This window comes from Balaenoptera ricei, chromosome 2 (assembly GCF_028023285.1).
Source record: "Balaenoptera ricei isolate mBalRic1 chromosome 2, mBalRic1.hap2, whole genome shotgun sequence".
In the NCBI taxonomy this organism is placed as follows: Eukaryota; Metazoa; Chordata; class Mammalia; order Artiodactyla; family Balaenopteridae; genus Balaenoptera; species Balaenoptera ricei.
The window spans coordinates 83204827-83220780 of record NC_082640.1 but is presented as its reverse complement, the minus strand read 5'-3'; the positions used below and the strand labels follow the sequence as shown (position 1 = coordinate 83220780).

General features: G+C 38.0%; 1 protein-coding gene across 5 annotated transcripts in view; it reads right to left on the bottom strand.

Moving 5' to 3' along the window:
- The window catches only part of MYO5A (myosin VA), a 195605-nt gene that overhangs the window by 91039 nt on the left and 88612 nt on the right, over positions 1-15954 (bottom strand). For all 5 annotated transcript variants that reach the window (XR_009500830.1, XM_059913278.1, XM_059913279.1 and 2 more), the window contains exons 5-9: positions 15200-15356; positions 10260-10403; positions 7885-7966; positions 7134-7241; positions 4863-4969 (exon numbers count right to left, since the gene is read on the bottom strand). Coding sequence is in view for 4 of the 5 variants with exons in the window: in XM_059913278.1 (XP_059769261.1) it covers positions 4863-4969; positions 7134-7241; positions 7885-7966; positions 10260-10403; positions 15200-15356 (598 nt within the window). In the remaining variant the exon portion in view is untranslated. The remainder of the gene's footprint in view (positions 1-4862; positions 4970-7133; positions 7242-7884; positions 7967-10259; positions 10404-15199; positions 15357-15954) is intronic.

Here is a 15954-nt window from a genome sequence, read left to right as displayed (position 1 = left end):
TATTAAAGAAACAAACAACCCAATCCAAAAATGGGCAGAAGACCTAAATAGACATTTCTCCAAAGAAGACAAACAGATGGCCAAGAAGCACATGAAAAGCTGCTCAACATCACTAATTATTAGAGAAATGCAAATCAAATCTACAATGAGGTATCACCTCACACCAGTTAGAATGGGCATCATCAGAAAATCTACAAACAACAAATGCTGGAGAGGGTGTGGAGAAAAGGGAACCCTCTTGCACTGTTGGTGGGAATGTAAATTGATACAGCTACAATGGAGAACAGTTCCTTAAAAAACTAAAAATAGATTTACCATATGATCCAGCAATCCCACTACTGGGTGTATACCCAGAGAAAACCATAATTCAAAAAGACACATGCACCCCAATGTTCATTGCAGCACTATTTACAATAGCCAGGTCATGGAAGCAACCTAAATGCCCATCAACAGACAAATGGTTAAAGAAGTTGTGGTACATATATACAATGGAATATTACTCAGCCATAAAAAGGAACGAAAATTGAGTCATTTGTTGAGACATGCTTGGATCTAGAGAGTGTCATACAGAGTGAAGTAAGTCAGAAAGAGAAAAACAAATATCGTATATTAACGCATGTATGTGGAACCTAGAAAAATGGTACAGATGAGCCGGTTTGCAGGGCAGAAGTTGAGACACAGATGTAGAGAACAGACATAGGGACACCAAAGGGGGAAAGTGGCGGGGGGGCGGTGGTATGATGAATTGGGAGATTGGGATTGACATGTATACAGTGATATGTATAAAATTGATGACTAATAAGGACCTGCTGTATAAAAAAATAAATAAAATTAAATTAAAAAAAAAAATACATAGTGACTCTATCTCCAGTATTGCTTTTGGTCTCAAAGTCTGTTTTGTCCAGTATCAATATAGGTCTGCCAGTTTTTTTCTAGCTATTATGGTGTGTGTTTTCTAAACCTTTTACTTTCGAACTATCTGTACCTTTATGTTTTAGGAATGCGTCTTTCAAAAGTACATACCTGAATTCTAAAACCAGTCTGACAATCCATATTAGCTGAAACATTGGTTCATTTATAATTATTTCTACCTTATTTTGTGCCTCTACTTGTCCCACCTTTTCTAAAATTTTCTCTCCCTCTCTTGCTATGTTTGGATTATTTTTTTCAGTTAATTTTTCTCTCTACTAGTTTGAAAGGTTTACCTTCTGTTTCCATTTTTATGACGGAAGCATTAATTTACATTAGTTAATTTAGTGTAATTAACTAACAGGAACTCCAAACACTCCATCCCAATCTATAAGCTTTGTTATCCAGAACTTTAGTTCCATCTTTCTGGGGGGAAGGAGGGGCTGGTGATTCACTTTATTTTTTTTAAACTTTTTATTTTGAACTAATTTCAGACTAACAGAAAAGTTGCAAGAAGAGTACTAAGAATTCCCTTCACCCAGATTCCCTAAATATTAATATTTTACCGAGTTTGCTTGCATCATTCTCTTTCTTTCTCACTCTTTCAGGTACATATACATACATGTTATTTTTTCAGAACCTTTTGAGAGCATGTTACAAACATGATGCCCTTTTGGTTCTAAATATTTCACTGTGCATTTCCTAAAATCCAAAGTCATTATCTTATATAACTATAGTATAGTGAGTAAAATCAGGAAATCAGCCATGATACAACCCTATTACCTAACCTGGCAGATCTAATTCAAATTTTGCTGATTGACCTAATAATGTCCCTTGGGGGTGGGCTGGGGGGGGGCCACATTTCTATGGTCCAGGATCCAATCTAGCTTTATACACTGAATTTAGTCATCTTGTTTCATTAATCACCTTTAATTTGAATAGCTCTTCACTCTTTATTTTTGTCTTTTGATAACTTGACATTTTAGAAGAATAGTATGTCCCTCAGTTTGGGTCTGTATGATGTTGCCTCAGATTCGGGCCATGCCTTTTTGGCAGGAATGTGATGAAGTGATGTGGCACCCTCCTCAGGGTGCTGCATCAGAACTCATGTGATGCTGACTGGTTGCTTGGTTAAGGGAATATCTGCCAGGTTTCTCCACTACCTTTCCCTCTGTAATGAATAAGTATTTTGTGGCCCAATACACTAGTCATTATTATTATTCTTTTAATTAATCAAATTTTATCTACATTTGCCCATACTTTACTGTTTATTTTTTTAAATTTATTTATTTATTTATGGCTGTGTTGGGTCTTCGCTGCTACATGTGGGCCCTCTCCAGTTGTGGCAAGCCGAGGCCACTCCCTGCCACGGTGCGTGGGCCTCTCATTGTGGTGGCCTCTCCCGTTGTGGAGCATGGGCTCTAGGTGCACGGGCTTCAGTAGTTGTGGCTCATGGGCCTAGCTGCTCCGCGGCATGTGGGATCTTCCCGGACCAGGGCTCGAACCTGTGTCCCCTGCATTGGCAGGCAGATTCCCAACCACTGCGCCACCAGGGAAGCCCTTTACTAGTTTATTGATTCACCATTTCTTCTGGAATTTTAGATCTTGTATCTGGGATCCCTTTCCTTCTGCCTAAACTATGTCTTTTAATATTTCCTTTAGTGAGGGCCTATTGGTGACAAATTCTCTCAAGTTTCTATTTGTCTGAAAACACCTCTGTTTTTTTCCTCATTGTAGAAAGATATCTTTACTGGATATACAGTTCTAAGTTAGGAGTTATTTACTCTAGAACACTGATGATAGTCCACTGTTTTCTGGCTCCTATTACTGCAGTTGGGAAGTGAGCGATCAGTTTAATTGCTACTTCAAGAGTAGTATGTCTTATCTCTCTCCTGTTTTAAGATTGTTCTCTTCACCTGTGGTAGCACTGCGGTGTGCCTAGGTGTGGATTTCTTTTTATTTATCCTAACTGGGATTTTTTGGCCTTTCCAAATCTGTGGTGTAGTGTCATTTTCACAAGTTCTGAAATTTGTTAGTAATTACCTCTTCAAACATTATGTCTGCCTCATTCTCTTCTTTCTCTCCCTTAGGAATTCTCATTATATTAAAATTAGATTTTATTACTCCATCCTTCGTCTCTTTTAACTATTGTTAAGGGCTCCAGCTGTGGGGCCCATCTTGCATTTTGGACCATTTCTTCACTTCTGTCTTCCAGCTCATCACTTCCCTACTCAGTTGTGTCAAATATGCTGTTAATTTCTTTCTGCATTATTAATAGGTTTGACTCTGCTCTCTGTTGTTTCACCTAGCTCTATTTTGTTTTATCACGGGATTTGAGATTTTTGACTGTGAGCCAATATTTCTTGTAACTTTCCTTCTGGGACTCTGTTGAGTCCTGGATTGAAGGTGGATTTGCATTTGCTTCTGTCAGGCAACCAGGGCACTACCAATCCAGGACCAATTTAAACTAAGTTTTGTGTATGTAGCTTTTGAGGACCATCCAGGAACTACGAAATCAGACTGGGAAGTATGTGTGAGGGTCAGTTCATTGTTATACATTTTTAGGGAACTATGTTTTCCCCCTCCAATTAGCTTTGAGACTTGCTTTTTCTTTGTACTCTTGGAGAGTGTGGTGAGCAAGTTCTCCATTTAGGGTCTCAGCTTTAGCCAGAAGTTTCCCTTCCTGTTCCCCTGTTTATACGAGTCCTGGGCTTTGTTTTTTTGTCTTTTGCACCCCACTTGGCTATGAAAACCAAAGTTCAGCGTCACTGGGTTCAGCAAATGCCCTCCAGGTGAGTCTTAGCTTCAGGGTTCTGCTTCATTCTCTGAGTTCCTGTTTTCACTCAGTTTGTGGCCTCTGAGAAGTTCTTATGTATTTATTAAAAATATTTTAAAATATAATTTATCCAGCATGAAGCTCAATCAGAGCAACCAGTCCAAAATTGCTAGAAAAGAAAGTCTCTTTCGTTTTACAGATGAGGAAACTGAGGTTCAGAAAAGCTAAGCAACTCACCCCAAAACACAGAGTGAGTAAATAGTAAAGTTGGGATTGAACCCAGGCAGAGACACTGAAACATGTATTTCAAAACTAAAGTCTAATTTACCCAAATTTAAGTCACATGAATTAATCTACATGTAGATTTGCAAATATCACCTTGGGTGTCTGAAGAGTGAAACATAAATCTCAAAATTGTTTCCTATTATAATCCTTGAGGGAGCAGGATGGAAAAAGAATTATATTAAAACTGCCTCCATTTTAATAAAGTTAAAAATACCTAATAAATATATACTGTATATGTACGTGTGTACGTGTGTGATCTTTGATGGTGGTGATCAGAAAATACCGCAAATCACAAATGCCCAATGAGAACAATCTGAGACTGTCAGGTTTTGTTACAGTTTAAACAAACGAACTGAATTTTAATTCTCAGTGTGTAGTTACCACTATGTGCAGAAGAATATGTAAATCATAGTGAAGACGCCCTATCTCCCCAGCCATCTAATTCTTCTTCCCAGGAGTAACCACTTTTAACAGTTTCTTCAGTAACTTTTAAACCATACTGCATTTCCACAGCTGAGGAGACAAATGAACTTACCAATTCTGCTATGTGAGCCATGGGCCAAAGGAGCCCTTCTCTCTAGTCTCACCAATCCAGCTTTCACATCTAATATTTCCCACTGCTGTTTATACGGCTCAGACATATATCCAAGTTCTCTCTTCCCCTCCCTCCGCACCCCCCCCACCCCAATCACTGTGCACCAGGGATCTGAATCCACATTTCTTTGTTTACAATTCAGGATTCTACTCTGCATAGTGTATCTGTCTGATAATTACCTCTCTGATAGTTACTAATTAGTTAATAGGGAGACTTCAAACACATTGTTTCCATAAAGAATCAACAAAACTAAAATATAAATCAAATGTCTTCACACGAAGCTTGCTCTGAACTTACAGGGATTGTGCAGCTGTCTGAATCTCGAGACGTAAATCCAACATTGCCTAAGTGAAGGATGCCAGCAAGTATTCGGAAAATTCCCATCTGATAAGATTCACTAATTCCTGAAACAACAGAGTAAATGAACAAGTGATAAATTTCAGAACAGGAACTAAACAATTATAGCAGACAATTTTAAGCCCATCTTTAACTCTTGAATAATGCCAGATGTTGTACACACTATAATGTGTCACAGTTAACAACACTTTCATCTTTGTTGACATTAACACATAATGCGCTTTAGAATCATGGTTGAGAGCATGGGCTGTGGAATGAGACAGACCTCAGCTTGAGGCCTGGCTCTGCTCCTGACCTGCCATCTCACATTGGCAGGTAACTTCACCCTTCTATCCTTCTGTTTTCTCATTTGAGATACAGGGACAATAGGGACTATCTCAAAGGGAGTTTGTAAACATTAAATAAGAAAATGCACATAGTAAACAACACACTATGTGACACATGGTAGGTGCTAAACAAACTATCACCATCATTGCCACACACTGAATTTAAGTATCTCTTAACATTATTACCTTTTCTATTTATCTCTACTCCAAATGCAAGTCGTAGCCCAATAAGGCTGTTTTAAGTCAGATTATTTAATTACTTCTTCTAACTACAGACCAACTATAAGTCAAAGAGACCCCAAGATTAGAAGTGCTCAGGCTGGTGTTGCACCCCAGCCTGATGAGCGAGTATCTAAACGCAGCATTAGAGCAGGACCTGAAGAATCAGGCAGGATGAGGAAGCTGGACAGCCCTTGGTATTTTACCAGCTCGGGCTTCATTTTTCAATAAGGTAAGATTTTTCCAGAATATTGCATATAAATTATATTCGAGTAAAAACAGTAAAATGATTTACAAATATGTAGCTATATACAGAGTAATTGACAGTTCATCTTACAAGGACTGTTTCTGCCATCTCCTGCATTATGGCTTTTTCAAATTTGCAATTTTCTATTTACAAACAGAGTTAGCCCCGGAAGTAAAGCAGTGTTTCTCAAACTATAATTTGCCTATGAATCACCAATGGATCTGGTTAAAATGCAGATTCTGGTTTAGTAGGTCTGAGACGGGGTCTGAGATTCTAAATTTTTGCAAGCTCCATAGTGGTCCTGGACCATACTTTGATTAGCAATGCTTTTAAATTAAATTAACTCACCTCAGGTTACTCCTCAAAGTACCAATATATGACTTTAGAATTATTCACATTCTGACGCTTTTAAATAAATAATTCAACACTAAAAGTTGTATAACTACATTTCTAAAGGTCAATTTATTTATATGTAGATCCAATATTTTTTTTAATCCAGAAACAAGACAGTGACGTGAGCTATTTCAGAAACAGAATAAACTACATGTAATACAGTGTTTTGTCACCAAGCCAGCTCAATCACATTTCCAAACCACAAAAAGACACCCAAAACGAAAAAACAAACACAAAAAAATCCTATAAAACATGAGTTTTTGTATAGAAACCCATTTCATTTGGCTCTAGCTTTCAGATTTTGTAAAAATTTAAGTAAACAGTCCCACATGCCCTGATGCCCTCAATGTATTTTTTTTTTAAATAAACTTATTTATTTTATTTTTGGCTGCATTGGGTCTTTGTTGCTGCACATGGGCTTTCTCTAGTTGTGGCGAGCGGGGGCTACTCTTCGTTGCAGTGTGCAGGCTTCTCATTGTGGTGGCTTCTCTTGTTGCAGAGCACGGGCTCTAGGCATGTGGGCTTCAGTAGTTGTGGCACACGGGCTCAGTAGTTGTGGCGCACGGGCTTAGTTGCTCCGTGACATGTGGGATCTTCCCCGCCCAGGGCTCGAACCCGTGTCCCCAGAATTGGCAGGCGGATTCTTAACCGCTGCGCCACCAGGGAAGCCCCTGAATGTATGTTTTAAATAGCTTTACTGAGGAATAATTTGCATACCATAAAATTTATCCATTTTAAATATGCAATTCAATGCTTTTTAGTAGATTTACAGAGTTGTGCAACCATCACCGTAACCTAATTTCAGTACAGTCCCCATCACCTCCAAGAGAAACACTGTACTCATTTGCTGTCCAAGTGTGTTTTATAAAGAATCTAAAAATAAATTAAAAACAAAACACCAAAAATGAATGTTAAATCTCTCAACAATTCTCACCACTTAATATGAAGCTAAGCCAATATTCCAATCAAAGGTTTCTTGAGTCAAAAAGCTATTGCTTCTAAAAATTCAAGAATAAGATTACATACCTAGCAAAGTGCAGGCCTGCCTGGTTTGTGCCATCTCCGTGGCATCATCTACTCCTTCAATCACAGGACTGCCACCTTGCTTCGTGTAATGAAAGTTATTTGCGTCTCCTGCAATTAAGGAAAATTTTTAAAAAGATTTGCAGTCTATGAAAAGGCGTTGACTTCTACCCTGATGTCCACTCTGAATTAGAGGCAGTGACAGCACAATTAAGTGTATAGAGTCTGAAGTTTGACTTCCTGTGTTTTTAGTTTTATTTTAATACAAGACTCAAAATTAAATAATGGAGTGAAATGTTTGTAGAATTTGTGAAATGAATAGTCCTTTCCTAAAGGTTTTATTCCAATCTACAGGCTAGGATAATTTCTTCAAACACTTTACTCCCTTCTTCATAGAGTTCCACCCATGGAACCTCATAGATTTCCACCACGTAAACTCCTTTACATTTTTTTTCCTTTTAATCAAGGCAAATTTCAAACATATACAAAAGTACAGAAACTAGTATAATGAGCCCTTGTGTACTCATCACTTATCTTAAACAAGTATCAACTCAAGGCCAATCTTGTTCCATTTATACAGCCACTCACCACTTCCTCATCTCATGAGATATCTTGAAGCCAACTGTAGGCCTCTTATCATTTCACCCATAAATATTTCAGTATGAGATAATCTCCTTTTTAAGGAGTAAATTTATGAACTCAGAAATTAACATAAGACAATACCAGCACAATAAATCTAGTGCCATATTCATACCTAATCGCAGCATTTTAAATTCAGGTAACTTTGCTGAGGCACAAAGCTGATAGAAGATATGATAGTTTCTCTCCTCTTCTGCCTTTGAAAAAAGAAGAGTTTTCAATTACAGCATTTTAATCTAAAACCCAGAAATTTCAATCATAAAAATAAAAATTTAATTATCTCATTTGATGAAATAAACTGTCCTCTCCCAAATTTCCTAATACATATCTATGACTATTAAACCTTGTGACTTATTAGCTATGTGCATCTGTGTGAGTGTGTATCTGTTGGTCACATTCAACATAATATACCTGATAGTAATGCTTTTTGAACTAGTGAACAGCTTGCTATATGGCACTGTCATAAGAGGTCAGTGCCTTTGGGGGAAGCTAAAACCTTTTTATTTTTTTCCCTGCAATACTCAATATTTTCTCACAGTATTTTCTTAGATTCATGGACTTCCTAAGACTTTTGACTAGAAAAAAAAAAATCCCATTTTTGCCGTATTTTAGACTGGACCATCTACTGTAGTTGTTTGTAAGAAATCCACAAATACACTACATCATCCATATCATTTTAGTTTATATATTTAAAAATCAATAAAAGATTTTTTTAAATAGAAAATAAATCATGTACAATTCTAAGATCATTTCTTACTATTTTCTGACAGTCTTTTTCCACATATATACTTTAAAAATACAGTTGTAATAATATTGTTTATACAATATTATTATACTCTATTGTCATATCCTTGAATTCTGCAGTGTATTCAGTTAACTGAAGAATACAGCAAGTAAGGCCAAGGTCACGTTTGATGCCCAACAGGGGCTGGTGTCTGGTAAAGAAAACTTAGTTTTCTGTGTTTAGTGCACAGAAGACACTAAACAAATTAACAATATACCATTGACCACAAGCATGAATAGGCAAGAGGTCAGGTGTTTCGGTACACAGGCAACTAGAAAAGCAGGGGTATCTGCAGAAATGCTTTGGTCATCTTTGTACATGAAGGACAATATCAAGTATGCTCTTTCTGACTGTTTGACTCACTTTGATATAACCAAACATCCACAATATTATATAGCCCTGGGGGTTGGGGAACAGCTAGAATTGCTTCAATGTTTCTAGACAAGACAATAAGGATTAGGCCTTAACATTCTGTCTTAAGCACTACTAGCCTCTGGTCACCATACCCATTTTCCCCTTAACCGTCTACCTATCAATCAAATCTGTACTATTTAGATTCAGTCTTCTCTTAGATCTACATATATTTCCCCCATTGTTTCCTCTGGCTACTAAACATTTTTTTTGACCTATTCAAGTATACATGCGTGCGCAGTAAGACTGCTCTGCATGTATCTAGATATTAGAACAATGGAGGAGGGTGACTATTCCTTCGCTATACAAATCAGGTATTACATTCAGGTAGCCACAAGTCAGGCACACCCCCAAAGTCAAAGCCAGGATAGCTCTAGGCTGCCCAAACTCATGACTCTCAGTATGTCCCAGACAGTTTCAAAGCCTTAAGAGACTTGTGCAATGGAAATTGTAGACTCTGCTACATGGCGGTGCCAGGGCTATTTGAACCTCAATGTGGCATCTAGTTAAGGGACTACAGGAACCCCATCTCAGCATGCAGTGGGTCACCAGAAGTCCTATACGGGGAGTTTTCCAAAGATAAGTCCACACTCCCCGAGTATACCTATAAACATGTGAATGCACACCTGCCGGTGCTGTAACGTGTAGTACTTCCCATTTACAAATAAAAAAGGAGTAAGTTCCCCGGTGAGGATTCTGGGCTTTCACTGCCGTGGCCTGGGTTGAGTCCTGGTTGGGGAACTGAGATCCCCGCCCCCCGAAAAGGAGTAAGAGCATATGTGCGAATGCAAGTCTGGCACTGATGCATAGACTTTAGTGTGTTCTTTGACAGCAGTTCACAACTGAGTTGTGAAGATCTTTTAACCCTCATTATTCTATCTAAACAGTGTCACATTCTGAGAGAAGAAGGAAGGAAAAAGGACAAGGATAATTTTTTTTTTCCTTGAACTGAGTTCAAACTGTAACTCATTGAAGCATAGAGCAATGTCTTCCCTATCAACTGGGAAATGTGACAGACAAGACTAAACTAATAGCACCTCTTCTTAACTAAGCTTTTCCTACAAGCATTTGGAGGAAACAGTCAAAACCTTTAAACCTAAATCACTGCCCAGTCCCAAAGACTATTAGTCTAGGGGGTATCCTCTGACAGGCACTGTTTTACACGTTTCAGTCCAAGTGTGGTTTGTAGTAATATTGTCATAACATGCTCAAGAACATCTGGGAATAAAATGCACACCAACAAACATGAGCTCTGGAATTATATGGCAATCTATATGTATACCTGCCCGGCTTACCTGGAACACCACTCTGGATTTCTCTAAAAGGTAAGTTCTCATATTGGCACCAATGATTCGATATCTCTTATCAAAACCAATCTCAATGTACTTCCCAAAACGGCTGCTATTATCATTCCTGGTTGTCTTAGCATTTCCGATTGACTAAGAAACAAGGGGAAAACAATAAGGTTTCAGAAGTGCAATTCATGCCCCGACATTTACAGATTTGTTCAGGGAGAGAAAGAACACAGCCCTTTAAAACGGATTCTTTTAAAAACAGAACCAGTTTTGCCCCTGCGGGCACAACTGTATGCTTTGCTCACTGCACAGCCACACAGGTGTACACTAATAGTCCGTATTGGCCTTGTTATTCTCGCACAAATTATTTTCAGAAACAGCAGACTCGAGCCCAGTGCCTGGGAGGTCTTCATCCACCATTTGTGGTATGGAACATACTCATTCACATCAACAAAGGACAAGAACGGGTGGGACCAGGGTCTGCCTAGGCACATGCCCTCTTAGTTAAATAACAGGGTTTAGTTGCTTGAAAAACTTAGTCGGTTTTATGTAAATAAGCTGGTTAAGACAAATGAATATTTTCCTGGAAATACTGCTCTGGTGTTCAGGGTCTCTTTAGCCAGTAGGCCCAGCTGGACTGCTTACTAGTGGAGTGTTAGTAATTACCCACTTAATTCAAAGCCATTTTTAGAAACCAGAGACAGTAAAATTTGGCTTTGGATTTTGATAGTTGTATCTAACTTGCAAGACACCTGCTACAGAATGCAGAGAATGTAACTTTCTGCCAAATTTTTCATATAATCTTAAAAATTTAAATGGAATATGCACTGCTTTCTGATTTAGGTAACATGCATCTATAAATTTTTCTTTCAAAGCAAAGCAAAAAACATGCTGTAGTTAGAAAAGCAAGTGTTAACATAGTGCATAAATTAAATGCTTAATAAGATAATTTCATACAATTAATATCTTTCACTGTGCAAAGCCTGTGACTATTAGGATTAGTATATTGAAACCACAGCAGAGAGAAAGATATGAAAATTATCTGGAGCATTAAGAAAGCAATACAAAAAAAAAAAAGCAATACAAACACAAGTGATGAAAACAGTAGTAACATAGCCATAAAAGTCAACACATTAGATTCTCTGATCAATCAAAGAAAAGGTATTTTCACTCTCTGAAATATAAGACATGTATTACCCTATTCTGTTTTGGCAATGAGAACGCTGCTAACTTTCAGATTAACATTACAGATGGAAAGAATAGTTGGAAGCTATCTTCCCAGCAAAACTTGATATTACAAAAAGCACAACAAAAAGTCTCCATATATTCCCATTATTTTTATTTTGTTCAGAAAATAAACGTGAAATTTTCTTTCAGCACAACATATTCTGTCAAAGAGCAGATGAAGGGTTACATGTAGTAGCAGTGGCAGCAGCAGTAATAATTACTGAGTGTTTACCAGGCACTGTCCTAAGCACTTTCCCCCAGCAACTAAGCAAGTTAGGGGATGGTGGTCCACAGCTTCTCCTCCCTCCCAGACTCTTATCCCAACCCCCATATGTCATCCCCCCGCCCCAATCTACTTACAGTGGGGATCAGAGTGGCCAACCTGCCAAGATAATACTACACTCTGTGAGAAGAAGCAGTGAGTAGGCCAGAGTTGAAACAGACCCTTTTGTCTTTGAGTACAAGATATATAAACATATAGCAAAGAATGGTAGAAGGAGTAAATGAAATAGAAGTCTGAAGATCTGGGTATCACACCAGGCCCTATCACTAACTTGCCATCATTTAATCCTCTGAGGAGTATTAGTGTCCCCAGGTGTAAACTGACTGGAATAGATGAGCTCTAGGGTCCCTTTCAAAAATAAAACTCTATGATTCTAAGCCTTTAACCCAATATGGAAAGAAGGTTCTGTATATAAACGATGTTTATTCATTTATTCATTTATTTTGTTCATTCCCCCTAATTGCTCCCTCTGCCTTATAAGTACTATATAACTATAGTACTATAGTACTATAGTACTATATATATAACTATATAACAGCCTCCCTAATGCTATTTTCATTTCAATCAGCAAGAAATTGTTAAAGGAAAGAAGTTTTGTGGTCTTGATTTTACTATTGATTTCAGAGAAATGTTGAGTGAATTATTCTTCTTTACTAAATGGAGATGAAAATCTTCAACTACAGTTATTGAAGAGGAAATAGAACTATTAAGACCTAGTGTGGGGCATTCCCTGGTGGTGCAGAGGTTAAGAATCCGCCTGCCAATGCAGGGGACATGGGTTGGATCCTTGGACCGGGAAGATCCCACATGCCGTGGAGCAACTAAGCCCGTGCACCACAACTACTGAGCCTGCGCTCTACAGCCCGCGAGCCACAACTACTGAAGCCCGCATGCCTAGAGCCCGTGCTCTGCAACGAGAGAAGCCACCGCAATGAGAAGCCCATGCACTGCAACGAAGAGTAGCCCCCGCTCACCGCAACTAGAGAAAGCCCGCGCACAGCAACAAAGACCCAATGCAGCCAAAAATAAATTAAAAAAAAAAAAAAAAAAAAAAAGACCCAGTGTGCCCCCAACATCTTCCCTGTCCCCATCTTAGGATGAAAATTTCTAGGAAAAAAGGATGAAAAAGAAAATTTCATAAAATTGAGTAAAAGAGAATCATTTATTTCACTGTACATTATTCGTATTTTGCAAAAGGAGCCTATGCCGGGGATGAGGAGCTTGCTTTCTAAAGGATAATGTGCAAATCCCATAAGCCACTGGGCTGTGATGTTCAAGGTGTGGGATGCTCGTGATTACTGGAGACCCAGACACTCCTTTCTTGACATCACAGTAAAGGGCTCTGATATAGAGACATAATCTTGAGGCAGGTTTAAAAGCTACAAATTTTCTAGGCCACATATTCAATATTTTACCTATATTTTCTTCCTGTAACTGGAAACCCTTTGTCACCATCCTTCAGCCCTATATTCCATTTTAATCTTTCAAGTTGGGATGCCCTCATTTGTAGCTGTTGAAAATTAGTTCTCTCTTTAACAAATTTTCTTAATCCAAATTTCTGCAGAGAAACTAAACAATAATATAGCGTGAAGTAGCTAAGTATAACTACTGTCTTAAAAAAATTTTTTTTTCATAAATTAATTTTTTAAAAAAGTATAACTGCTGTCTTTATCTTTTTTTGTTCATCCTAGAAAACAGGGTAAATTCCTTATAACTGCATATTAAAAAGTAGTATCTGTAGTCATTCCAAATTTTTAATATCACTCCTACTAACACAACTCAAATCTGTGTTGTAGAAAAAACAGTATAGCTAGTTTTTGAAAGAGACTATAGCAAGGTCATAAAATAGTTCATTCAACTTGCCGTATTCCAGAGTTATGTTATTATATGGTCTAGGCCTAGGAGAAATGGGATTTCCTGATGCCTTCATAATCAAGACTCTGGGATCTTCTAACATTAGGGACTAAGAATGGCCTAAACCACTGCCAAATACCAAGAATTTGTTGTTATGATCAAAAACAGTCAAAATAATGGTAGGAAGCAAAGCCCTGTTGTTTTCTGAACCGAAATCAGAAACTGGCTATACAGATTATATTCTCGCAATATTAACACAAGTGGGATCCACCACTAAACCTGTAGCTTAAATTCTTTCAAAATCTTAATATTTGCTTAAAATCTTTACTACTCTCTTTTGGCATAAGCATCTGTTTTCTCCTGTCCGTGCTATTTCAGAAAACATTTCCAGTTCTCTTTCCAAAGCTCACCCAGCCCAGGAGGCTCTTAACTTCCCCAGCATCTCTTATTTTCTTAATCCCAAGAACAGAAGTCACGCTGCACTAGAGGGCAGCCCTGTGGGCAAGGGGTCACAGCATACTATCCTGAAGTGTCACACACAGCACTGCACACCAGGCACAATTACCTCTGGACTGATCAGTGCGAAAACCACTTGCACCACAGGTGCACCAAGCCAGTTCTAAACGCCATCTGTGTTTGGGTGACATGTAAGGCTTGACAAAGGAAAAAAACAGGAATAAAGAATGCTGACTTGGATTTTTATTAAGAAAGGTTTGTTTCTGCATGTCCAAAGTAATTTCTCTCCATTTATTGAAACTTATTTTCTCCATTTAATGGGAATACTTACAAAAATGTAACTTTCCTAAAATCATATTAATACACAAATAATTCTCTAATTACAAATCCTAAAACACTCAAATTCTCACACAAAAAGGTCTGTTTTCTTTGGCATGAGCATGTCTACTTTGTATACGTAGTCCACTTTTGAAAGGATATCCTTTCAAAGATCTTCCTTTTCCAAGAGTTTATATTATTGAATTTCTTTTTCTAAACTAAAGCTGTGTGATATGCTTGACAGAAACGAGCAGAAAAATGTTTTCAAGATTATGATTTAAGTTTATAGTTCATATCTGGAAAAATGTAAAAACTTATAGCTACACAGGTTGGACTAAGTACAGAAAACGAAATGCGGGCAAAGGAATAATGAAACTCGTTCATGCTTGAGCATAGTGAATCCTGTATTTTACAAAGAGCTTAAATAAGCTCAGGATTGTGGGAAAAGGAGTAATTTATACTTCCAGCATAAGGAGCAATAGATACAAGTCAATTAACTGGGAGAAAAGAAACTTTAGGAAATGAAGTGCCATTGCCAGCTACTTGGAGGCAACGATCCAATGGTAGGTTAAAAATGCAGGTTTATGGAATAAAGTAGATTCCTCTATAGCTAGACTTTACTCAAAATGTCTATCTTACTGAATTTTTACTTTTCCTAGATCTCTCACTAACATCCGGAAAAGTATTTTCCTACTATTACCGGTTGAGAGATCCTAGACTTTCTGACGTGTGCTGTATCAATCAATTTTTTGAGCCTGTTTCTTAATGAGAGAATATAGTAAGAAGGCCATGGCTGCCTTACCTCCATGATGGGGTTGGATGCCAACACCTTTTCCTCAACATTGGCTTCACTGGCGGAACCACTTACAGTTGCAAAGTATCGCATGGCATACTTAGCTGAAACTGTTTTTCCTGCCCCAGACTCTCCACTTACAATGATGGACTGATTTCGTTCATCTCTGTAAAACAAAGAAGAGTGACTGACAGTGCTGCCCACTTTTGAATGTGATTAACATTATTTTCTCTGTAGTCTCATCAATGAGCCATGGTGAGTTCCTGCTGGTTCACACATGCAAAAATGTGGGAAGGAACCTAAGAATGACATTTCCTAATAAAAACAACCACTTATAAACTAACAATGAACAGAGAGGGAGAAGAGATATCAGGCATTAAATTAGAGAGCATCACATCTAAGGATGAATCTGTAATAGTCTCTGAATTTTTTGTGTGTACCTATCTCAAACACACTTTATTCCTAAAGAATTATTTTGGTCTATTATAGTACTGTTGTCAACCACCTTTAGAAGAGACAGGAGTTACAGCAAACAAATTTAGAAGAAAATACTACTTAATTGAAAAAAAAATTATCTACTGGCTAACTGTCCGCAGTGTCTCCCACAAACTCCAGCTCTTACTAAAGTACCCTCATTACCAGAGAAGAAATGGTTCATTTGTTGGCTGATTCATTCAAATATGTTAGAACTCAAAGACTACCAACTGGACTTCCCTGGTGGCACAGTGGTTAAGAATCCGCCTGCCAATGCAGGGGACACGGGT